Source organism: Tamandua tetradactyla, chromosome 23 (assembly GCF_023851605.1).
Source record: "Tamandua tetradactyla isolate mTamTet1 chromosome 23, mTamTet1.pri, whole genome shotgun sequence".
NCBI classification, from domain to species: Eukaryota; Metazoa; Chordata; class Mammalia; order Pilosa; family Myrmecophagidae; genus Tamandua; species Tamandua tetradactyla.
The window spans coordinates 49,687,370-49,712,395 of NC_135349.1; the positions used below are offsets into that span (position 1 = coordinate 49,687,370).

Below are 25,026 nucleotides of genomic sequence, written 5' to 3' on the forward strand. Positions count from 1 at the left end.
CTTGCATTCCCTCTCTCACTTTAAAAGTCACGTGTACCTTCCGCATTGCAGTGCACTTCTCATGGGCATCACGCACGGTGTTTTGCAGATGAGAAAACTGAGGTTCAATAAAGTTAAGAGTAATCAGACCGGACTTCTTCAGGACAGGTTTTAATGAGTATGAGTCTATCACACCATCGGTGAGATCACTTTCTCAGTGTGAGATCTCACTTTATCTACCATGGATCTTTGGGGTGAAGAAAGTATTTCATTGTGGCCCTAAGGAAGTTGAGGGAGGAAGGCACAGCAGAGCCCAGTGAGCGACAGCTCCTACATTTCTCACTGGGGAAGGGAGCACCGAGAAGAGATGGTGACCAAACTGGCAATTTACCAATACTCATCCTCTGACATTCTGCAAGGACTTTGGAGGGAGAACCAAGTGTCAACACTGTTGACTGTATACTCAGGTAAAAGGAACCTTGCTCTCTAAGAATGTGCTTCTCAAACTCCCTATGACACATGTGGGGTCTTGTAAATAGATTCTCATTTAGTAGGGTTGGGGAGGGGCTTGAGATTCTTCCTTCTGCCATCGGCTTTTGAAATTTTGAAATGAACTACTCTAACCTTGAAACTTCAGAACAAAATAAAGTAATCTTTCTTGGTGGTTGTTTTGTTTCTTAAGTTTGGGATAGAGATATTGTAGAAAATCATATAAAAAGAATAGGGGGGAGCCATATTTCTGGGAAAGCTTTGGAGCTAATATCAGCCACAACTAATTTCTAAAGTGCTCCTGACGCTTCAACCTGGACTCATGTTCTATGTAGAGATAGTCCAAAAATCCTCTAATGATACAGAAATGGAAGAAAAAGTAGTCTCTAATCCTTTAATGACATTAAAAATTTTAAATCATAAAAACTAGAGCCATGAAAGGAGACAGGGATTGAAGGGTGCTAGAGGAATCTCACAATCTTATTTTTCTATTTTAAAGAAATCCAGGGCTACAAATAGGCCCAGGCTGTCTGATAAGTGGAGCAATTTCTATAATCTCAGGCCAGAGCATTTCAATCTAAATGATTAAGGTAATTAAAGGAAAAGGGCATTTGGCTTTGATTATGTCTCAACTCCTTACAATCTATTAATCTGTTTGAACATACACACACCATAAGGAAGCAAGAGTAAGCCCAGAAACAATGACAAAATTGACTAGTTACTCCCTGCAATTTCCTCGGCACATACCCACCCAACTCCCATCCTCCCAAACCCTAATAGTTGTCCCTCCTCCAAGAGTTTCATGTGTTAATTAAATATGAAATGCACTATGGGTTTGAGGAGAGCCTAATTCCAGAGGAATCAATCACTGTGATTCATGCAAGGGAGAATATTATGAAAAGTCATTTATTTCCCTCCAATGACTGTTCGCATACATGCACTATGTACCAATATGGGAATAATTTAGAGATCCACATTTCAATAGAAATTGAGAGTTCAAACTTCTGTTAATAGGTGCTGAGAAAGACCTTGTTTTGATAACTTAAGCGGTGCCACTAGAAATTTTGTGATAACTTCCTCCTTACCCCAAAAGAGATACCACCTAGTGACCCAAAGGCCAAGCAAGGCATGGGAATGGAGTGGGTTTAATTTTTATTGTTATATCTACAGATGCTGCAGGACTAAGATTCTACTGTGTGGTATTTCCTTCACTTTCCTGGACTACTGTCTTCCATGATGAAAAGTGACAGAAATGTCTCATCAAAGGCCTCTGGTTTGCATGTCCTCATCAGAGGATTCAGATCTGCCTGGAGAAAGCATCAGGCTTCCTCACTTACCTCTAAACTCTTCACAGCTGAAGGACACTGATGACACTACTTAAAAGACAGATTTTATTTGCTTTTCTGTGGCCTATCAAATCAATGATCTGCAACCTGAAAACTGTGTAATTAGGCCATGACATGTTCAAAGGAGTTGTAACACCTTGTCTCATCACTGGCAAAAGTGTCTACCTACTTGGCTGTGACAGATACGGTCTACTGGGTCTGGAATTTCCTTTAATATCTCCCTAACTCCTTGTTGGTCCAGTCTGTTGAATATTACAGGTTTGGTTCTTTTTTTTAACTGCTTCAATTACATAGTCATCCAATAGTGCATAACAGTCATTAAGAAGACATTATAGATCATGGAAACAAAAATTTGAGTACTTGAATACTTTCTCTTTTAATATGTGTGTGCATCTGTATGCATGTGTGTGTGGGGAGGGAAATAAAAATAAAAGAAACTCAGGAAATAGAGCTATTGGTAATAGCCATATTGCTTTTCTGTACTGAGAGTTTGTGTCCAGAAACACAAGTTTCAAAAATCACATTGATGGTATCAAGAGCTACATGTTTCCCTCTTCACTATCTCAGAGCTATCTCATTCTGCTATCAAATGAAATCAGTGTCAATCTATAGAGTAGATTGGCAGGAAATGTAAGTATCTTAATTATCATAATTTTTTGGTGAATGCCCAACTGAAAAAGTAAATAAATATGGGTGACTTTGAGAAGGTGAAATTCACCCACTTTTACATTACTAAGTAACTTCTGAGTTATGCCTTGACTTTGCCTTGACTTTGCCTTGACTGCCTTGGCAGTTTAGAACTTAGGATAAGAGACACAGGATTTGAAACTTGATTGTCAACTTCCCAGAACACATTCCCCTCCCTCCCTGGGCCTCACAGAGGGGATGCTACTGAGGATTTTTTTCTGACCTTCCTACAGAGGGGATTCTACTGAGGATGAGCATGCCTGTTCTGGTTGTCCTGGGACAGTCATTACTGGAACTTATTGTCCTAGAGTCACCATCAAAAGTGCATCCTTTCATTGGCAAAGTTTCCCACTTTGGATGATCAATTGTACGTTCACCCTAGCTGTACTGTTTACTTCATGAGGTTGTTTGATCACATTCCTTTCACAGTGCCTAGTACATAGGAGACACTACAAAAAAATAAATGAACTTTGAAATAGAAATCCACATGGTGAAGAGTGGCAGAAAGTATAAGATTGTCTAATTTAAGAAAACCGGTTACATGAGAATCCAAACTTTGGAGGACTGATAAATTGGCAGGCTTATGTTGCCCCCAAAATTCTTCAGCAAAATGCAAAACTAAACAAAACTTAAATTATTCCCCAAACTCAGTAGATTCTTAAAAGATTAGGTTTGCACATAACCCTTTAGCAATAACCCTACTTCCTATAGTTTTCCTCTTCACCATATTGAGTGGACTAGGTTTGTTCACTCTTCTGCCTGTACTCTTTAGAATGACTGATTCAGAAACTGTTGAAGAATCAGCAGATTCAAAACCCTGAAATTTTTAGAGACTCAGTTGGAAGTGATATAACCTGGTGATTTGGGGTTTCCTTAAGTTCACTCTTTACTATCAGGGTTTGAGGCTATGACTTGGCTATGTGATGGGAACATATGAAAATAAAAGCAACAACATTTTATTTAGTGCCCTTTATATGCCAGGTAGATTTCATAGACACTAAAAACTTCCAAACCACCTTGTAAAGTATAATTAACAACTCATAACAGATGAGAAAGCGGAACTCAAAGAGGTGAAATCACCTCTCAAGGTTGCTCTACTAATACAGAGCCATGGATAAGGGCATGAACCTTAGATTTCAGGCTGCTGGGCAACTTGCTCGCCTTTTCTAAGCTTCCCTGGTCCCACTGTACAATGGATGTGCCAACATTAATTGCACAAGGTTAGGGTGACAGCTCAATAAAATTGTGGATATAAACCACTTAGTACGGTGCCTACCACATAGTAAGGACCCCATAAATGGTGTTATTAATTCCCATGGTCACGTTGATTGTTGTCATGACCACAGAGACATGATCTGAATCAAAATTTGGTTCTTCTACAATATCCAACTTTCTCTCCAGACTTGGTACTTAAGAAGACTCAGTCGGTAGTGCTAGCAATACAGTCTTCTATTTCCATCAAAAAGACATTTTAATAGGAACACTGTCATATATATTACAAATTTCATTAAAGACATTAATTTTCTTCTGGTATATGATTCTTACAATGGGAAGCTCATGGGAGATACGTTTCTTTCTAGCTACCCTAGAGCCCTCTAGAGAAACCAGCTTCACTTTCCCTTCTTGAGTGGGATCCTGATTCACGTTGAAAGAAGCAAATTAGTCAGTTAATAAAACACTGGCCCTGCTCTTCTATGCTGGAGTACAGGAAGATAAAAGTAAAGCATTAGTGACTAATATATGGCACGTTTCTATTACAAGTTGACAGAGATCTGTTTAAAACTGCAGAACCCAAAGGGCTCAGGAAGATGGGTGAAAAATAACAGAAAAGATTTTTAAAAAGCTAAAAACAAGAACAACTTAAGCAACACACAATACAAAAGGTACAGAGGGCTGAATCTTGTTTACTGCCATATCTTATCTCAACCAGTTAGAATCTGAAGCCAAAATGGCTTCCTCCTGCCCTTTGATTCCTGGCTTAACTGGGGAGATGGCATGGAATACACTTGTATTACCTTATGAATTATGCCCTCATTGGTCTATGAGGAATTACAACTTATTGATCTGAGAATACAGTATGGTACTATTATTCAGTTTCTTAAAGATTTAACACATAATTGAAATATAATAAATTTGTCTAGCATGGAGTTACCAACCTTTACTTTGCCAAGTAAAAACATTAAAATCAAAATCGGATAAAAAAAAAAGAAAAATCAAAACAAAGCTACCATTTGCTATTGTCCTCAATTCATAAAAGGAAAGCTACTTTTGACAGCATGTGAGAAAGAAAAATGGAAAAAGCATGATCCTCGCCATGAAAAAGGGAATTGACAACCATATTACATTGTCAATGTTCTTAGTCTGTCTTGGGAAACAAGTACATGTGTCATCAGAGGCAGCGAACAGGAATTGGACTAGACTTAGGAGCTATTGCTTTAAAGAAAACATTAGAATAAACTCTAGAAATCTTTCCTTGCACACATCACAAAGAATAGGTGCAACAGCTAGCTACTGCTTTTTAACCAGAAACAATTTCAGCCCTTATCTGACCTGGTTTAGACAGAAGGAACAGGGGAAGCAAAGAAACTTCCCTTCTTTGTCTGCTTTGAGTTAAATGTTTATGGTGTCACAATTATCTACTCGTTTTAAGGGTTCCACTTTACCCCTATACATTAGATTATCATAAATTAAATTCTACCCCAATGGCAAGAAAAACTAAAATCACTAAATCCCCAAATTACATGTTTCTAAAAAACTAGCAATTCTACAAAAAACCTTAAATATAAATTAAATATTCCATTTCAGATGTCTGTACACTTTACATCCTCATAACTCCCTAATTTTTAGGGTATATCATTTGATAAAGGCTCCAAACAGATTGGCATTTCATTTTAAGTGCAATCACTAGCCTGCCTATTTTAACAATGGCCTGTCTCTGTTTTCAATTTGGGTCCAGGGCGTTAAAATATCTTAAAATAGACAGGGAATAGCCTTTATAAAGGACATCAACTCAAATCCCTTCACTTTTGTGGTTAGGATCTAACTAAGGTAGTAGGTGGGATTTAGTTCACTCTATTTTCTACAGTTTAGTATCTGATGCAATACTACAAAAGGGCAGGAGACGGTTTTTTCTATGCATGCATGCATGCACCCATGTGTCCATTCTCTCTGAAATAGAACCTCATGATTCATAGGTTATAAGATTTAAATTCTTTTCTAGCCTGGAGCTTGTGACTGCCTGAATTTAGCAAGTCCTGTCCTCTTGGTATTAAGATTTATACAGCTATTCTTATGTCTTAGGAATTCTCTGTGAGAACGTAAGTCACAGGCGCATACATGTTTGTGTGTGTTCACGTATGTGTGTGTGTAATCAAATGGCAAGAACAAGATAACTGGTGTTATGGCATTTTCTCTGAGTTTCCATCAAGCTGAACCCTGTGAGTTTGCCAATATACCACCATTTTTACCCACAAAAAAGGCAATTACATATGGTACAATCTAATACTATTATGCCAATGAAATGTTAATGTCTTAAACAAACAAGCAAACAAAAACGTTAAAAAATTAAAAAAACAAAATCCTGTTATTCTCTCTGCCTCCTTAGCTCAGTCTAGGAATACCTTCATGGCTGGTGCTATAGCTGCATGTCAGAAGTTGCTTGGCATTCAAGAGTCTTTAAAGGAAATGCATGTTTTACATGAAAGAAGAGGAACGGTCCCTGGGAACTATCAGTGCAGTGGGGTCATCCTGAAATTTCAGAGTAAAATACTGCACTACTTTCTTTTCTAGCTGGTCTTTATGTAGCTCCTTTGTGCCCTAATGTGGAAAGACTGTTTCATGCACTGATTGTTAGGAAATGTTAGTGTCAGCAAGCAGGACAAGCACGGGGAATGTCTTTCTTTCTGGCGAGATAACATTTTCATTAAAGCTGTGTACACATCATACATATTCTCCCAAATATCTGCGACAAAATTCATTGACCAGGCTATCTTTCCACCTCCCATCCCTGGATTGGCTGTCCAAAGATGCAACAATGACCAAGTCAAAATACACAAAGAAACCAAGAGCCAATCAGTAGAGAGAAGCCTGCCCCCAGGCTTAATTCAAGCAAGCCATTCACCGAGCTAATGTAATGATGGACCTGCCCGGTTCTGAATGTATCACAGACACATCAGCAACACCAAGTGGCATGCAATGACCACATGACCATCTGCCCCACTGCCATGCTTTGATTGGTTCAAGCTCAGAAAACAATTTCCCCAGAGAATTCAGAGAGTAGGGTTTCTATAGTCACAGGGAGAGGGCAAGTGTTACTAAACGTTTCCAAAATGCCAAGAAAATACGTTCACTTATCCCATTAAATTCACCAATTACCTAGTCCGGTCAGGTCTTTGTCTTTTGGGGAAATCTCTGCCCACACCAGATGGTCCTCATTCTGGAGGTCAGCACTCAGGGGCTTTCAGGGTTTTCCGAGAGAACTGACTTGTGGTCATTTGGCCAAGAAGATGATGGGCAGGGAGTTGTGAGGTGTCACCAAGGACCTTCTGGACAGTCCTCGGGTCAATATTTTCCAAAGGTCCCTGAATCTTTAATGGGATGAGGGCTTAATTTGTGATGATAAAAGGTAAAAGTCTACCATCTGGGGCATCAAACTTCTTTTGCTCTCAAGACATCTGAAGAATGAATCTCCTGATCACGGGGAAAGTTTGTGCAGAGTCTCTTTTGATCATATTGACAACCAGTGAGCATTACCAAAGCCTTCTCAAATCCTGCTGATTTTACTTTTTACTTCAAATGAGTTTCTTTTGGGTAAGAAGTTTGTCCAGTTGGCTTTTGGCCTTCAAGAGACTAGGAACTAAGAGTCTATCACTAGATTTATTAAGCTGCAGTAGTGTAAATATATTTTTTAATATTGCCTTGACATGAATTCTAGATCTTGCCATCTTTAATCTAGATTCAGAAACTCTCCTGATAAATTCACATTCTCCCCCCCAAATACACGTCTTCTATAAAGGGGTCTTCCTTCTCTTTATTTGCTTAGTAACAATAAAAGGAAGTACCACCATTTCATAAATATGCTTTAAAATTCAAACCAGAAATATCATCTTTAATGATTGTTTTTTGGTAATTTACTATACCTATTACTACATTTACCTCAATGCCATAATTCCATTTGTGGCAAGTGTTTTGCTTATAATAAAGCTAAATAGATCTAGTAATCAATTTCCATAGCAACCAAGAAGACCTAACATGCAAATATCCCTAACAAACAGCAAGAGGCCAATTACATGGACAAGAGCATAATTTGTTGATTTCTTCAACTGAAACTATTACACTGAAGTGGGAATTGCAGAGTTATTCAAAATTTACTAATCCAAGAAGGCAATTTCTCAGTCAGAGCATGTTGCCAAAGAGAAATCTTAATAATATCAAAATAACAGATTTTATACATCTATTTGCTTTATACAGTACCCCCAGATGCAGGAACATTCTAGCTTAATTTTTAGATGAATACAAGTTGAGATGGCCAGATTCTCAAGTAATTCTACCTAAGAATAATATTAGACATTATTCGTTTTTTCTTCAAATGTCAAGATTGGTCTTATTGAAGAAAGCAATTTAAATTATATCTTTGTAATTAACCTTTTTCTCAACTTGGGGATAGATGTTTTATCTCGGAGAAGTGAGATAAAAATCCAAAGATAAAAATCCATTTAAGATTCTTATAATTATATAGCAGGCCAAAGTTACTATGATTATAATTATATACAAAGTGGGTGTTTGAGAATTTAGCATCTGGAGATATTTTCATAAAAATAATTAAGGGTTGTAGCTGAACCACATAACAATTGATACTGTGTGCATGACTTAATAGCATGAAGGCTTTTCATTTATAGAACAAGCTTGAATATTTCAAGATTGTCATCATTTGTACTAATCTTTTTGACCCTCTCTACTTTCCCAATCCAGTGTCAGGGTGTACTGAAGAGAGCAACTTATACAAAACATGCTTTACTCCTCGGCAACCAATTATTGGGGAACTGTATAATTTATGTATTTAGAATGGCAGCTGGATAATTGTTTGGGTTTCTCTGGAGTTCCCCCTACAGCCTCAATGACTTCTTACAGCTATTTATAAGAAAATGATAATAATAATAATATCTACATACAACCAAACAGCAGATCTCAATTCGATCTTGCCAAAGAGCCACTCGTTACAAGTTTATGCATGGGGTGTTCAAAGAGTAGCTTTTAGGGTTCGGGACATTATTTTCCTTATTATATCACAGAAGGATTCCGTAGCTACAATGAGCTAACGACACAGATCGTGAGAAATGGAATGGAACTGCTGAGAAAGCACATCATAGCAGACTTAGGTAGAGCTAATTCACAACAGGCCAGGTGAGAGAACCAGTGGCTGCTGACGTTTCTCGATCGGGAGTCAAATACCACACCTGCTTACCTGTCTGACCCAGCATGCCTCAGCCACACATGCAAATTATTATCCTTATCATTTTATTCACGAAACAGATTTTGAAATTAAAGAAGTCATTACCAACAGAAGCATCCTCAATGACAGTTGTGCATGCAGAGCATCTGGACATTCACATTTATGTCCTCAGAAAACAGAGCCAAGGAGTTGCATTCAATGTGAAAACGCACATGTTCTTTCTTTGTAAGGCGCCCTGTACAAACGGAGCTACTACGGCTTGCTGCTTCGGGACCCAACTCCTCTGTTAAGCCCAGATAATAAAGCACTCTACTTCTTCATTCTGCTTTCTGCACTGTCAACCCCACTTCTGTCCTTTCCATTACCAGTCTTAGCCTCGTCGTGCACTCCAAAGAAAAGTCGACTTGTGTTTGCAGGATTGGACATTGGGCATTGTTAAAAAGTACGGATTTCTTTATGGAGGCCAGACACACCTCCCCCATTCCTTCATTCTGAATTTAAAAATGCAATGGAGCTAATGCCTTACTTTGTTTAAAAAGTGGTTAAAAGGGGGGGTAGGGGTGAGTGGAAAAGTGTGCTTGAAATCCAGGTAAATTCCTTTAGCAGTATCATCTGATTGTCTTCCTACGTGTCAGATGAAGCCATGGTTTTCCGGGGAAGCCCATGAGGAAGCTGTGTAGGTTGTGTGTACATACGTGCATACTAAGCATGTTGTCACAGGAGTTACAGATCTGAAAAATGACTAGAGGGGAGCAAAAGATTTTCTTTTTTGTGTGTCTTGGCAGAGAGGGTGAGGCATTTGGAATGAACACTAGGCTTCCTCATCCATCCCCTCTCGGTGTGGCTCCATGTTACCTTTCACCATAGGATCTAACTTTTGGGGTGCTGCCTCCCAAGCAATCATGCATTTTCACCAAGACCAGAGGAAAACCTCCTCTCCCACCAAGGAGATTCATTTCCAAGTAGCTGTCAGGCACGAGAAGGAAGGCGCTTACCTGTCGCTGTAGGCAGCGGCAGTGGCAGGGGTAGGCTGGGCGTAACGGTATGCAGCATAACCACCCTAAAACAAAAGCAGACATTTGACTCAGCAAGGCCGAGGGGCCCAACTCCGGGATGCTCCACTGCGAGACCACACCAGAACAGCAGTTACCCAAATCTACCAATCTAAAGTTGAGGTTAATGACAGCTTAGTACCGAAGCAGAAGTACCAAACATACTGGAAAGGTAAGGGGTTCACTATACCCCCAGCTGGATGTTAAAGGTTAGCAGTCATAAGCATATCCCAAAGGAAGAGCCCAGAAGCCCCTTTGAAGGAAACGTACCTAAAATGTTAATGATGATTATCTCGGGGCTGGAGAGGATTATGGGCGATTATTTAAACACTTTTGATACTTTCCTGAACTTTCCAGATTTTCAAAAATAATGATTGTGCTTTACTGCTATTTATTAGCTGTTAACTTAAATTTCATGCAAATGATTCTTGATGATTTCCTCCTAAAACCAAACAGAGGTTAAACTAATGCCCTCCTGTCACATTTATTTTAAAAATCAGGTAATCCCTTGATTCTAAGTTAGTAATCTCTCATGTATCTGGTCATTTGACCGCTAATGCTGTTGAAAAAGAATGTCTTTGGTTTTATAAATATTGCATGGTTATTACAAAAATGAATGGAGAATGTTTCTGAACATTTCTCAGCTTTTTCAGCTAGAGATGCCACACTGCTATGTATCACACCGGCTCAGATGGGGACTTTGTTTGGTGTGGAAAATACGATAAAGTCTCTAATTTGTAAATAAAATCATTAAGAGAGAAAAAAATCTGAAAAAAAATAATTAACATTTAGTTGCATGTAACAGTAATTGCAATTGTTCAATTAAGCAAAGAGGACAAGCAAATGGGCATATTTGAAAGGAATTGTGTTCAGTGGAGCATCGATTATCAAACTGTGAAAATCACAGAGCTTCTTGCTCAGTGGACCGCAGCAATACATCAACTGCTGGTGAATGAATGATCTCAGCGCAATTAACAAACAGGACCCAGTCTCCACCGATAACACGGGGACAATGCAGGTTCTAATGAGAATGCCCAATCCCATAATCCTCTGTGGGAAGGGGTCTCACCCTCACCAAACCGGGGCAACTCGGGACAGAATGGTATATCCAATGGTGGCTGGCAGCACAGGTGTGTTGTGTGTGTGTGTGTCATTGTATTTGTCCTCAGTTACAGGAGACACCCCAGGAGTAGGTTAGGAAAGAGACGAAGCAGGAAACTTGCAAAGAGCATCTTTCAAAATGTAAGCAAATTGGTCTCACTAATTTCTTCCTAGCCAGTTCAAGCCACAGCTAATTTTGGGAGTAAACCTGCTATCACTTGCACACAATTCAAAAACAGCTAGCTTATCTTTAAAGGAGTTCATACTTTGGATCAGTCCTAGAGAAGACACATCCAAGACATATTGACAGATAATCACCAATGATTTCGAGCGAGTGGGAAAAAAAAAAAAAGAACAAAAGAAAAAAAAAAAAAAAAGCCTGCCCCGTAAAACAATGTAGAAGATAAAAAAAGGTTGTAGCCAGAAACCATTTGGTGATGCAAACACCATATTCTCTAATTAGGAACTAGGAGATTCAGTAAAATTTGCTGAGTTGTTACGAAACCAAAGAAGTTGTTAAACAAGCATCAGTCTCAAGATAGAGAATGATGGGCTGGGGGGAAAGTAGGTCATCACATTTCTGGAGTTGTTCTTTGAATCTACTTGCCCAACTCCGTGGCTTTCCTGATGCATGCAGAAAGACACAGGTGTGCGGGAATATATATTAAACTTAATGAGGTCGGGAGGGGCTGGAGTTGGCTAGCTGACTGCTAGGAGGCAGTGACTGCAATTGGCTGAGAGCTTGGAAGGGAGAAAAGGTATGTGTACCCTAAAATGTATGCACATGCATCTATACGTTCATATGTATATATTTTTTCCCCAAGAGAAGAAAATGCATTTGCATAGGTGTCATGTAAGTCATGATGTGGTGACTGTGAATTGAAGCCCAGCAAAGATCTCTAGCATTTTTCCATTTGCAAACCTACTTCATTTGCATTTTTAGCGCCCCCATCCTGCTGACTTTTGCAATAGTTTTGCTCAATGAAAGTAGCTAGTGATTTTAACAGGTGGGAGGAACTGAAGGAGTGAAAACACAAAATAATTAGAATTCAACCTCACTGATTTCTAGGTTGCTATTTGCATAAAACATAAAATGTAGGCATGTACGAATGGGAGTTTTCTACACAAAGATGTGGGCATGTATGAAGCTTGGGGAAGGAACTTTATGCATCACAGTTGCATAGGAGGTGGTCATTTAGGGGAAATAATGTTTTGTTTCTCTGCAGGGCAGGGACAAGTGGTCAATGCCCTGATATTTGGCTGTTATGTGGGAATTTGTGGATGAGGATTCCCAATTAAGGAGTCAAGGTCATCGTTTGCTGAAGTCTGAGCAGCCAGTGGAAAGATTTTCAGCTTGCTCAATGGTCATTCCTGCCTATTAGACCTTCTGGTGAAGAAAAAAATGCTCTATAGTTGTGCTGTCCAACAAGTGACTCATGAAGCACTTGAAATGCAGCTGCCACACCTAGCTGAATTTTTAAATGTATTTAGTTGTAGTTTACTTAAATTTAAATGACCACATGGGGCTGTGGCTACAGTATTAGATAGCACAGGTCAAAGTGATCTCTGAAACATGTCATCAATCAGTAAAAAAAAAAAAAAAGGATTAGGTGGCTTGATACAGCCACATTGTATTGTCTTCCTTTCCTATTTATTCTTCTGTATGAAATCCATTTTAGGGGGATAACAGTGTTGTGTATTAACTTAATGTACATGTGCAAACACTGTAAAATTATCAAAAAAGTACAAATTGCTTTAATTTGCCTTTCTAGCAGGTGACTCTAATCAATTTTATTGCCCCATATTTTGCAGCTGGCTGAGCATAACCAGAGCTTCTGCAAGGTTCTGTGGCAGCGTCTGGAAGAGGAGTGCTCGCTCCTATTTGCTGTCAACAGAGCGTGGTCCTGTTGAACCTGGCCCTCCAGGTCCTGATGTCAGAAACGTGTCCTTGACAATCCGATTATTCCCGTCGCCAGACCACAAGGCAAAAGGGATGAGAAGCAAAATAGAGTTTTGCACTCCTCACTCATAAAACATACTCGCTTTTCACATGCTGGGCAGCAAAATCTAAATTTGACCTTATATACAATATAAACTGTAAATGGTCCTTCTGGATCACAACCACCAAAATGTAGCCAGCAGAGGTATAGGCTTGCAAGCTCTGAAAATACTGTCTTTGTTTGCCCAGCTTTTAGGGATCAGTGGAGGAAACTACTGGCTTCTAGTGGTGCCTCAACAGAGCATTTTCAAAATTGCATGTGGTGGGATATTAATGGAGGCAGGGAAGGGAAGGTTTCCATAACCAAATGGGGTTAGGAAATGCTGGGGTAAACAAAATGAAACTGCTTTCTCTTTTCATGAAATTTCCTAAAACAATAGTGATGAACATGGTGGGACTCCAATGTCTCTTAAATTAGTTTGACCCAGAGATCAGATTTTTAAGTTTAGCACATACTTTCAGAAATAGATATCTTAGTAGCCAAACACTGTATACATAGGAAGACAGGTGGAAACTTTGGGTGTTGCTGGGAGCATGGGCCTCTAGGTGCATGTGTTTTGGGGTGTTTCCCTTCAGCTTGGGTACAAAGCAAAGTAGTAATGGGTTTAATTCTAGATAATAGGGGCAGAGTAAAAGCCTCCTCCTTAGATTTTACAAAAGGCTCACTTTGTGCAAAACAGGTGGCTTATTATAGTCTTACTCAGTTGACATGATATTTCCTACATTAACATTTACAAGAACACTTGTAAAATGAAAAACTGAAAATAAACCATGACTCCCTATTTATTTACTTTATACATTGAGGAATTTCTGAAGTGTGGCAATAGAAGTCCAGTTCTCCTGAAATGCAACCATACAAATTGACCTTGAGAAATATAATAACTTTGTCCTCTTCTGGGTCCTAGTACCACTTTTGCATATTAGCTTTTTTACTAAAACTTGATCAATTCTCATGGTAGGAATATGTACTCTCTTAATTTAATAGTGACCAAGAATGGGAATCACAAGCAATAGGGAAACTCATGTAATTAAAATGCCCACTGAAATTCCTTCTTTTGCTTTTATTTGCCAGTTTTACTGTTGCTTATAGATCAGATTTGGAGATCCTCAGCCAACTACACACCAAAAGGGATGCTGACCCTTTGGACTTCCTGCATGTTTGTTCATTTAGGAGTTGCTTCGGCAGTGAGAAACTGGTTTGAAAGCTTTAGCAATAGAAGTGAAGTGAATTTCTGACCAGCTACAGTCAAACCAGGGAGAATTATGTTAGCTTGTGCTGACCCTCAAAACTGGATGTAGAAGAGGTTTCTGGCTTTAATCATTCCAGTTGATTCCAGGAATCTACTAAAAAAAACTATCCAGACCATTCATTAAACCCTCTAATTTGTCTCATTTAATTTACATTGATTGAATTGATAATTTATATATATATTTCCAGAAACCTTTTATGCCAAGAAATGAGTTTCCAAGCAGGACCACCATTTTGATATATTGTTTTTTCTTTTTCTTTTACATGGGCAGGCATTGGGAATCAAACCCAGGTCTCTGGCATGGCAGGCGAGAACTCTGCCTGCTGAGCCACCATGGTCCGCCCACTTTGATTTACTCTCATCCATCGAAGTTCATTGCTATGACCAACCAACATCAGTGTGTCCTGAAACAGCCCTAACATATCAGCAGACCTATCCGTGGAGAAGGGGAAATGCGAGCACGACCATTTTTACTCTAGAAGAATTCACTTTAAACTGGAAAATTCAGTTAAGTCGTTCCTCCTCCTATGTTAGAAAACAACTCCCCTCCCTGGAGGTGTCTTGTTAGTAGGATGTCACGGCAAACCCACAATCAGAGTGATGAGTTTTTCCACCAATCGGGATTTCATACCTGCAGCAATTTATTGCCATACACAGGCTCTTGATACACTACTCTATAAGGAAACAGAAATGTAATGTTTTCAATGCAAAAATGAAATAAATAAAAGAAAATGCATAAATCAGACAGAAATTCCAGAGCAATTCATTTACAAGTTTGCTTTTCTTACTTCACCGAGACCTCAGAGTGACCCACCAAACCAAAAGGGGAGCCAGGCATTGCCCAACAATTTTAATTGCAAATTTATGTAACCGAGACAATTAAGAGAGGTGGGGATGAGGATCAAAACACAGTAAACCATAATTGTGTTAGAAACTGTACTTATTTTAAAGAAGAAAAAAGGATAATTTCATGGCTTATTAACCTTCAAAGGATACTCCAGCAGTTCAAGTTAATAATCTCAAACTCAACTCTTTATCTTGTGACTGGAATTCTCTGGAATACCTAAGGACCTAATTTTGATATCCAACGATTGGTGCAGTTAAGACAACAGCTTGGCCCTAATGATCGAGAGCAAAACTGCATTTCATAAATAAGTAAGGAATTCATAAATTCATAAATAAGTATCACATTGAAACTGCAAAGCTACTTTTAATATATATATATGACTAGAAAAACTATTAGCATATATGTCTACAGAAGTTATTGTTAATATATATGTCAATGACACATCATCACTGCATTCAAGTCGAACATTGACATGATCTCAGTAGAAGCAATTGTTGGATGTGAGAATTATTCATTGGTGAAGCTAACGTTTCATGTGAGTGGTTAGAATTTGAAGCGAAATTCTCCAGTTCCTGGGCACACATCCCAGCAGCTGAATATTTTAGGGGCCTATGCGATAAAAGATAGATAGATATAGATAGATAGACAGACAGACAGACAGACAGATAGATAGACAGGTAGATAGATAGATGATAGACAGACAGACAAGTAGATGAGAGAGAGAAAGAGTCTGGCTATACATAGTCTGGTTTTCCTTTCCAATTTTGTTTTATTTAACCTTCCTTTTTAAGTCAAAATTTAAGCTTTGGGAGCTATGCTTGTCAGTTTTCACTTCTGTCGGCCACCCTCCTCCCCAGATCGCATAGCTTATTTGAATGTTTCAAGTATAGATTTCACCCCCAAGTGATATGCCTAGTCAGTCCATTCTTCTCTCACTTCTCACCCTCCCCCTTCCTTTCTTTCATCGCATTTCTCAAAGTTTGCTTGATGAAGGCAGCAGCCTATTCTGTTTGCTCGGTACTTAAGGATTGGACTCTGGAGCCAGGTCACATAGATTCAAACCCCAGTTTCAGTTAGGATTTCTCGACAAACTGTTTGATCTCTTTTTTAGAACAAAAGAGTTTCCTACTCTGGACGAATATGGAGGTAATGAGACTCCTACTTTACAGAACTGTGGTGCATAGGAGAACAGGTGATATAGATAAAATGCTGAGCCATGTATCTCCCAGTAGAACATGCATAGTTGTTGATGGACGGTTGCCTCACTCTCTGACTGATGAAGGGCCGGTCTAAAGATCCTCAGCTGGTGTGCGCTGAGAGCAAAGTCTCAGGGACAAGAACTTGTGGGTCTTATTTGGAGAATACTTGTTTTCCAGCTTTATGTCTCCCTGGAGCTACCGACACTTCTCATACCTGACCTCAAACATTGGTGAAATGAGGAAACCTCTTGGTTTTAAGATCTGTGGATGGTAGAGAGACATGAATTCAGAAATAAGTCTCTACCCATGGTGTCAACCAGAAACCTGTAAGAGAATTTTGAAATGGTGTAAAAATGCACTGGAATGTTGAGGCATATTTTCTGGGCAGCACTCAGGGTTGCAGTAATTTTTAGGAAGATTAGAATCCTCTGAACTCAAGGGAACATAGTATCTTTATGTTATGTCAATTCTCTCTCCCTCTCTTCCTATCTCCCTTTCTTTGCTTCCCTTCTTCTCATTGTCCGGCATTATTTAACTCTAGTGTCTACCAGTTTTATCAACTCATTTATATATTTCTACTATAATTTCATTCTGCCCCTCTTTCCATTTTAACTATCTTTTGATCAAAAACCAGGTTCTTTGATATCCCCCGATTGGGTCAAAACAAATGCCTCAGTTGAGTTCAGTTATGTTGACCTGCAAATTTTCTACTTATTTTGAACTCAGTCAATTTCTGGCCTCATGAAATCTATAGCTTCATCCTTAAACATAACGGATTGCTTTGTGAGTCCAGGAAACTTAGCCTTTCCACTTCAAATTTCAAACGTCATACCTATGTTTCACCCCTACTATTCTTTACTTACTTACTTTCGTTAACTTGACCCACATTTTAATTAAAATGAATTTATTTAAATTTTACAACACTAAACGATAATTGTAGATTTGATATGCTAGTTACAGAAATTAAACACCTACCTGTAAAAATAAAAACATGTGTGTGTGTGTGCCTGTGTTGTGTTTCCTCAGGGAGAAGGGACCTAAAATACGACCTTTACTATCCTTCCTTCTGACTCAGATGCCACCAGCAGCTCCCATCATCAGTGATGGCCCATTCTGTGCCTGAGCCATCCCCACCATGGCCAGAGGCAGTACTTCTCCCTCAGGGTCTGGCTCCTGAATAGGATGCTTTTCCTCTAAGCTCAGCCCAAATGAGCTGCCCTGGTTTTCCCTGCGTTTCTGGCTCAAAGCATTTTACAGCAAGTCCAGCAATTTTGGGAAACCTATGCTCTTCTCTCCCTCTTCCTCAATCCTCTTCTCTGAAAAGCTAAAGAAGGAAATCATTGTAGGGAGGTGATGGCGGCCATATGTAGGGATCCTGAGGGTTTTTAAAATCCTCAGTGTTCTGCCTGGGGCTCCAAAATCAGGTGGGAGGGATGGGAAGACCTTGGGCCACAGAGGAGAGCATGGAAGGGAGAAAGGCAGGCAAGCGGCCAAGGGTGGTACTTCTGGTATACCTGCAGTAATCACTGAATTTCTTTGACCCACTGCCAGGGTGGGCAACAATTTGAGTAGGAAGACCCCAAAAGTAGCCTTCTCCTTTTGTCCTCCGAAGTAACCAAGGCTAGAGGCTGACTGCTCAGTCTAATACAATTTAAAAAAGAAGTAACAGGTTGAAACCGATTAGAGGAAACCAATTTGTCTAACTCATGTTCCAGCTTCTCCTGGGACTGCCCTAAAACTATTTACTGAGCACCGTTTTGAATGGGACTGGGAGAGTAAGCCAGAAACTTTCTTTAAATGGAAAAGAATCTTGCGTGATTTTCTGAGAATCTCTTTAACCATAATTTCTTAAACAAAAAAAAAAAAAAAAAAAGAGGGAGAACTGGGGACATTTCAATCACTTGGAATATGTCAGTACTTCAAGGATAGTAGGGGTGGTAGTTCGCAAAGTACATTCAAAATTACATTTCTAGCCAAGGCGAATCTTACGCCATAAATTCTCACGTGCAGGAAATGTCCATAGTCTTCTTTTCCTTTAAATCGACTTACGGCCATCTTTGAGTCCTCGTTCTGCTCTAGCAGTAGGACAGTCAATGTCATCACCACCTTTCTACACACACAGCTCAGCAGCAATGTGCAAAGGTCGTGGAGCAAAACATTCAGGAATTCCTAGCTACCTTCTTGGAAAAATGACAGAAACATTTGCTGAGTAAGCAAAACCCCAATTCATATTTCACTACGTTTTCTGTTCCCTAGTTTCACATTTATAACACCTCTTGAAAAACCCAACTGCCATTATGAACAATGGAGAAAAGCTATAAATGGTATTGGCTTTGAAAGGGAGAAGGGAACAGTTTTCTTAACCGAAACATCAGAAGGCTTGGGATTTGAAGCAAGGCGGCCCCTGCACAATCACTTCTTCACATAAACTACCCCCAAATACGTGCAGAAGCTGTGCCACCGAACCAAGGGGCTGCGTCCAAACGTGATGAATTTGTGAGAAACACATCCATCTCCTGAAGGAACTACAACTACACAGGGACCTTTTTGTGACTTTCCTTCTTGAAGAACACTTCTCTTTCCATCTGGCACCTTCCTCCTCTTCTAAGTCCTGCTCCCCTCTCAACATGCCTTGCTGTGGTGGACGTTCCAATGTGGCCTTTTGCCCAGACTAAAAGACACAGTGTTCACTACTCTGACTAATCCAGCCCATCACCTTCCTCCTGGCTCCCCCCAGCCCCTCCCTTCAGGCAGCTTTTCCTTCCAGCTATCAAAGTACCAGTAAGGCAAGGAAAAGACACCTATCCGAAATAGCCATAGTAGAGCACAAACTAATACCCAATAAAAATTGTCCTCATTCTATATATGGGGAAACTGAGGCCTGAAGAGGTAGACACCCAGTGAATAATGGCTAATACTTGACACCTGGCTTGTTATTTCTAGCCAGGCTCAAGAGCATCCACATTTCTTTCCTGGATGGGTGTACAAAGGAGATAGCTTCTCACTGGTGGATATTTTTTAATGCCCCTGTCCTGTCTTTATTCTCCCCCTGCTCCCAAGTTGTTGTTATTTGTAAACCTAAACTCACCTATGTTCTCTCTTCCCTCCATCTGCCAAACGTACCCACAGGCCACACTGGGGTGGAGAGTGTAGACCCAAGTTTCGGTTCCTGGGGTACTTTGGGGTATAGATTCCCAGCCTGTTCAGTTCCAGCTTGGCTCACTCTTTAAAATGATGTGAACTGAAAGTCTGGGAAAAGAGGACAGGAGAAGCAGTGGCTTAAGGTACACAGAAAGGGGCTGACTGGCCAAAAGGGGGATGAGTAGGTTGCTCATTTATTTTATTAAAAATAAAACAAAAAACCCAGGCAGGCCACAGTGGCTCAGCAGGCAGAGTTCTTGCCTGCCATGCTGGAGACCCGGGTTCGATTTCCAGTGCCTGCCCATGCAAAAAAAACAAAAACAAAAACAAAAAACACCTAATACCCAGATTATCATAAATGTACTTGATGTAAAAATGATAGAACTCAACCAAGACCATCATTGACCAAGATGAATACCATGTCTCAAAACTGGTATTATTTGAAATTCAAAAGGAAGAAAATGAAATGACCATTGTTGTTTTCATTTTCTAGTAAATGACATCAATTTGATCAGAAATGTGGTCTTATTTTTCTTTCTCGTCTAGTCTGTAAAACAATAAATATAATTCCATTGAGCGTATTTAAGGTCACTTGTAACACAGATGATGTGATTTTTAACAATGTTTCCCCCATATGGCCTAGTTATTTTAAAACATGTTTATTCCAGCTCATTTTTCTAACACTGCAGCTAAGATAATTGTGTCTAGATCAGCTAAGGTGAGTTTAATTATGGGTCGATCATGAGAAATACTCTGTTCTTTGCTAAAAATGCAAAGTCTCATTTTCTAAATAAAGTGGTATCATTTCACAAACAATTCTAAGTCAGTTCCTCTTTGGGGAAATAGAAGGAGAAAGGGTTGGAGAAAATCAGAGCTTCACACTCAAGTTGACATACATTTTGTTAGGAGAATTAGGAGCAGTTTCTTGCTAAAAGCACCCATGTCCAGCTAGTTTGGGGCGGGGGTGGAGGAGACAGAAAGAGAGAGAGAGAGAAAGAGAGAGAGAGAGAAAAAGAGGAGAGAGACTTTCTGAGGCTGTTATGATAAATAAATAATTAAGCCTATTTCTAAGGGAAATAGAAAACATCAGCCATGAAAATATCTTTTAACCCTCTACAGCTGGTAACTACAGCTGCTATACTAAATATCACACTGAAAATACCCAGTCCCTTCTGATGACTTCAGGGAGAAATTCTTTTGTGGGGAGGGCTGTGACTTGAATTTGGCATGGGAGAAATGCCTTCCTTTTTTGGGGGGAGGGGTTCCCATTCATCCTGCAGCTTGACGAGGCATTCGTTCCGTACACTGGGTGACGGGGACAGAAAAGCCCCTCGATCCTTTTTCAGAGGCCGGGAAGGGGACCTAGGCCCCGCCGAGGAGAGAAATGCGCAGCAAACTTGTAAAAACAACGGCTCCGGGAGGAAACAAGGACGGCATGCACGTTAATGAATACTTACATAAATGTCTGCACCATAAAATCCATCCTGGTAAACAACACTGCAAGGGTGCACACACAAAGAGAAACATCCATATTAGTGCAATTCCCCATGCAGCACATCCACCCCTGCGCTGGCGACGTTAGTCTGGCCACGAGATCCGAAACACAGGAACCAAGGAGAGTTTTCACGTGGGTTAAGGAGGCTGGAGACAACCGCAGGGGAGCAAACTGATCAAATGAGGTTGGGGGTCACTGTTGGCCAAGAATCAGATGTGGTGGCGTGCGGGGTACCAACTTCCCACTCTCCCAGGAGGAGATGCAAAGCACCCAGCACTGAAATGCAGCGATGACAGAGATTTATTCGAAGTGCCCTAGACACATGGGTGTGCCTTAAAAGTTCAGACATTGTAGGCAGTCAAACCACAGAGCTCCACCCGCTGAAATAAAAAAGCCCCTTAAAATACATGATTGATAACGATGGGGCGGGGCACAGACTGTAGCATTTTCACTATGGCTAAGAGCAGAATGAGCTTAGGGAAACCGGTCAACCCAACTGGCTTCAAGCATTTCCGTCCATATTCTTTCACACTATGGTATTGTGTTTGGCAAGTCCTTGTGTCACTCTTTTATGGTCAATGAGAGGAAAATCTCTAACTGCACGTGTGTGAGAGGATGTGTATATGAGTGTGTTGTATACATACGTGTGCATGTGTATATGTGCATGTATATGTATTACGTGCATACGCATGTATATGTGTTACTGCGTGCATATGCATATGAATATATGTGTGTGCTTATGTATAAGTTCATGTGTGTACAAGTGTGTGTACATTCACATAAGTCACATAAATTATATCCAGACTAAGAAATACCCTGCATTGTGATTGAGCAGGTTTGACCCAGCAGCAGCAGTCTTCTTATCCATATATATACATATATGGGGCTTTTCAGGAGGGAGAAGAGTTTGGAAGCAGAGCCTGACCAACCACAGAAGTTTTTGGTGTGCCTTAAATGAGGCAGCCAGGAAAAGAAGCTCATTGCCATGTTCCCGGGAATCTGACATACATTTTCTAAGCATTTAGATGGGGCTCATGGGGCTCATATCTGTGGCAAGGCTTTTGTGAGGGCCACAGGACATCCTGAATATAAAAATGCTTTTCGAAATGAGTGTTTTTCAAAGGCTGGTAGCTATTAATAGCCTTCCCTGATATCTTCCTATGGAGCTTCTAGATGATTTATGATCCTGGCAAAGGACCAATGAGCCCCACTGCTGAATGGAGCTGAGGGTCTACTAGCAGTGCGACAGATTACCCAAGGATTCCAGCAGACGGCGGGAGCAGAGTGGACGCACATCCAAGCCAAGCTGGCTGAGCCGAGGGAAGCCACTTTACAACACACACACACGCACGCACACAGACACACGCAGTGACACTGGCTTGCTGGAGAACGCGGCAGCGTGCTCTGTGGAGTTTCCAGAGTGGATGGACTCAACCCCGTGTTCTATTCTCCTTAAAAATGTGGCAGGGATCGCACATGCTAAGGAGGCTGGTAGACACCGCTTTCAGCTGTCTTCGTTTTCATCCGAGAGGGGTACAGTTCCCAGGAGCATGTGTCAAGAGGTGCAAACCCCTACTCCAAGGCACTGAGATGTTCAGCGGCCTGAACTGTGCTTTTTCAATTCTCATTCAGTGTTCCCAACATAATATGAGAGTGTTTGCTGGGGGTGAGGGGCAGGGAGAGCCTCTGCCGACAGGGCTTGGCGCAGATCTGATGAAATGGAGGAGAGCAACAAATATTTGGTTTGGACACAGATCTGCAGAACTGATCATTTAGCCATAACAAAATAGCTTCTGTCCCAATCCTCCATGCCATCCTGCCCCGGCTCATGCAATCTCTTGTGCTGAGAATGTCTTTTCTCCCAATATCTTCATCCAAAGACAGAGCACCATTCGGGGCAAGTTAGGTGGGAGACACACGGCAGGGGGCTCAAACTACAGCCTCGACAATCAGTAGCTGTATGCCCTAGGACACATGATTTAAGCTATTTGAGGAAAGAGATTAATAAATGCCCATCTCGAGGAAGGACTCGGGGAGATAATGCACAGAATCGATGAGTTCAGCACTAGGCAAAGAGAAGATGCTTGTGACATAGTCCTTATTAAATGTCATCTGCTCTGCCTAGTACCCCTGCGATTCGGAGTGATTTCTTCCTTCTGCGAACACCAACACCACTTTTTCTGGCCCTCATCTGGGCTACGCATCAGTGTCTGCCTCACTTTAAAGGTATTTGTGCATGTGGCTTGTTCACCACGACAGAGGTGCCCCATAACTTACTCTATCCTTATTGCCTCACACATCACTAGGTACCTAGAAAATGATCAGTTGATTGCTGCTGAGTACCAGGGAGGTTGGGTGTTTCTAGGAGGTGGCAGAAGGTGGCACAGAGTCATCTCTTTATCAGCTCCAGGCAGAACTCAATAATAGGTGAGGAGGAGGGACCGTGCAGTCTCAGGTTTGTTTCCCATCTGATTATTCAGCATCAATGGTTGTTGTCACTGGAGCAGGAGAAGGCGAATAGGATTCAAAAGCTGGACTTTGAATTTGAAGACCAGTGCCATAAGGCTAGAATGTTTACCATACTTCAACTCTGTACTAAGTAAGGCATGGACACAGGGTGAGCAAGCCCACCCACGAACTCCCTCACGGAGCTCCCGAGGGATTGGGGCACTGAGCCACAGAGCCGTGGGCACAAACGGAAACTTGCAGATGGGTTAGGCGCTGGGAAGGGGGAGCCATGGTGCCATGGGTGCCCAATGGAAGGAGACAGGGCTGGTAACAGGGGTGGGGAGGGCTGAGCAAGTGACAGGGAATTCTCAAGGCTTCTGCAGAAGGGAGGGTGGGTGCATGGAAGAGGGTACCTGGCTTCTCTAAGGGACGGGGGAAGGGCGTAGTTTTCAGCTTTGGGAGTTTCAGAGGCCTGGTAGAAATGGTGCCTTCCCCGAGAAAGGAAACCGAGAATTCTAGCTGCTATTATTAGACGGCAGCTTGTATGGATTGCTTGCTTACACCAAGAGTGACACATGCAAGTTTTGGAGAGAAATGAACCAAAGGGCATGTGATTTATCTCTGTGACCTTCCTCCTGGGCCATGTGAAATGAAGCTGGGGGGATGGGCTGTCAGTTTCACCAAAATGTTTTTTTTCCTAAGCAACTGGTAAGAGCACACACACAATTCATACTCCTACTCAAACCTGGAGAGCAATTTGCATGTCTCAGTCCCTAGCCCCAGTGTTCTGTGCTCATTATCCCATTTAATCTTCATAAGACCCACGATGAGATGGGTAATACTAGTTATCTTCTCTTTGGAAGTGAAGAAACTGAAGCTAAGAGAGTTTGGTCTGGACGAAGCTGGGTTCTAGCCCAGGTGGTCAGGCTCCCCAGCCCAAAGACTTAACCACGATGGCAGTGTGAACAGATTTGCGCCTACATTGGGATCACCTGGAACCTGCATTCCTAATAACTAACAGGTGCTGATGAGGCCAGGTGTTCAGGGGCTGTACACAAACATTGTCTATGGGACGGTCCCACCTACATGTTAATTTACTTTACGTGGGAGACAAAACTTGAAGGGCTGCTTCCTAGGTCCCATTTGAAGGGAGGAGTTGGGTTTAATAAAGTCCTCACACAAAGGCTCATGCCCGTGTGCAAGAACATAGCCACACATTTCGTTAAAGCCCAAAGAAACAGCTGCACTTAAAAGACAATATGCATGGGAATAGGAGAGCAGAGGTCAATGGCTAGTATGTAGCTCCAGATAAATTAACCACAGCGTCACAAGAGAAGGGAGCCGCCATCATGCATTGAACAGGTGCAGCCCTATTTTAATGCAGAGACCGTCTGTTTAGCCATGCAAAGGTAACAGTATTGCCTGTCAATCATTTTGGGACTGCAATATGCTACTGCAAGAACACAATGCAAACGCACATCTCATTTTCTTAAAAAAGTAGTAACAGTAGTTGAATATTTGGATGAATGCAAGCAGGCAATG

The 25,026-nt window shown here is 41.0% G+C and overlaps 1 protein-coding gene across 6 annotated transcripts in view; it reads right to left on the minus strand.

Annotated features, from left to right (window-relative positions):
* Positions 1-25,026, minus strand: part of RBFOX1 (RNA binding fox-1 homolog 1) — a 2,222,576-nt gene that overhangs the window by 23,466 nt on the left and 2,174,084 nt on the right. For 5 of the 6 annotated variants that reach the window (XM_077141883.1, XM_077141882.1, XM_077141879.1 and 2 more), the window contains 2 exons: positions 14,986-15,028; positions 9,948-10,012 (listed from right to left, as the gene is read on the minus strand). The exons of the other annotated variant lie outside the window; for it this stretch is intronic. In XM_077141883.1, the coding sequence (XP_076997998.1) occupies positions 9,948-10,012; positions 14,986-15,028 (108 nt within the window). The remainder of the gene's footprint in view (positions 1-9,947; positions 10,013-14,985; positions 15,029-25,026) is intronic. 6 annotated transcript variants of the gene reach the window in all.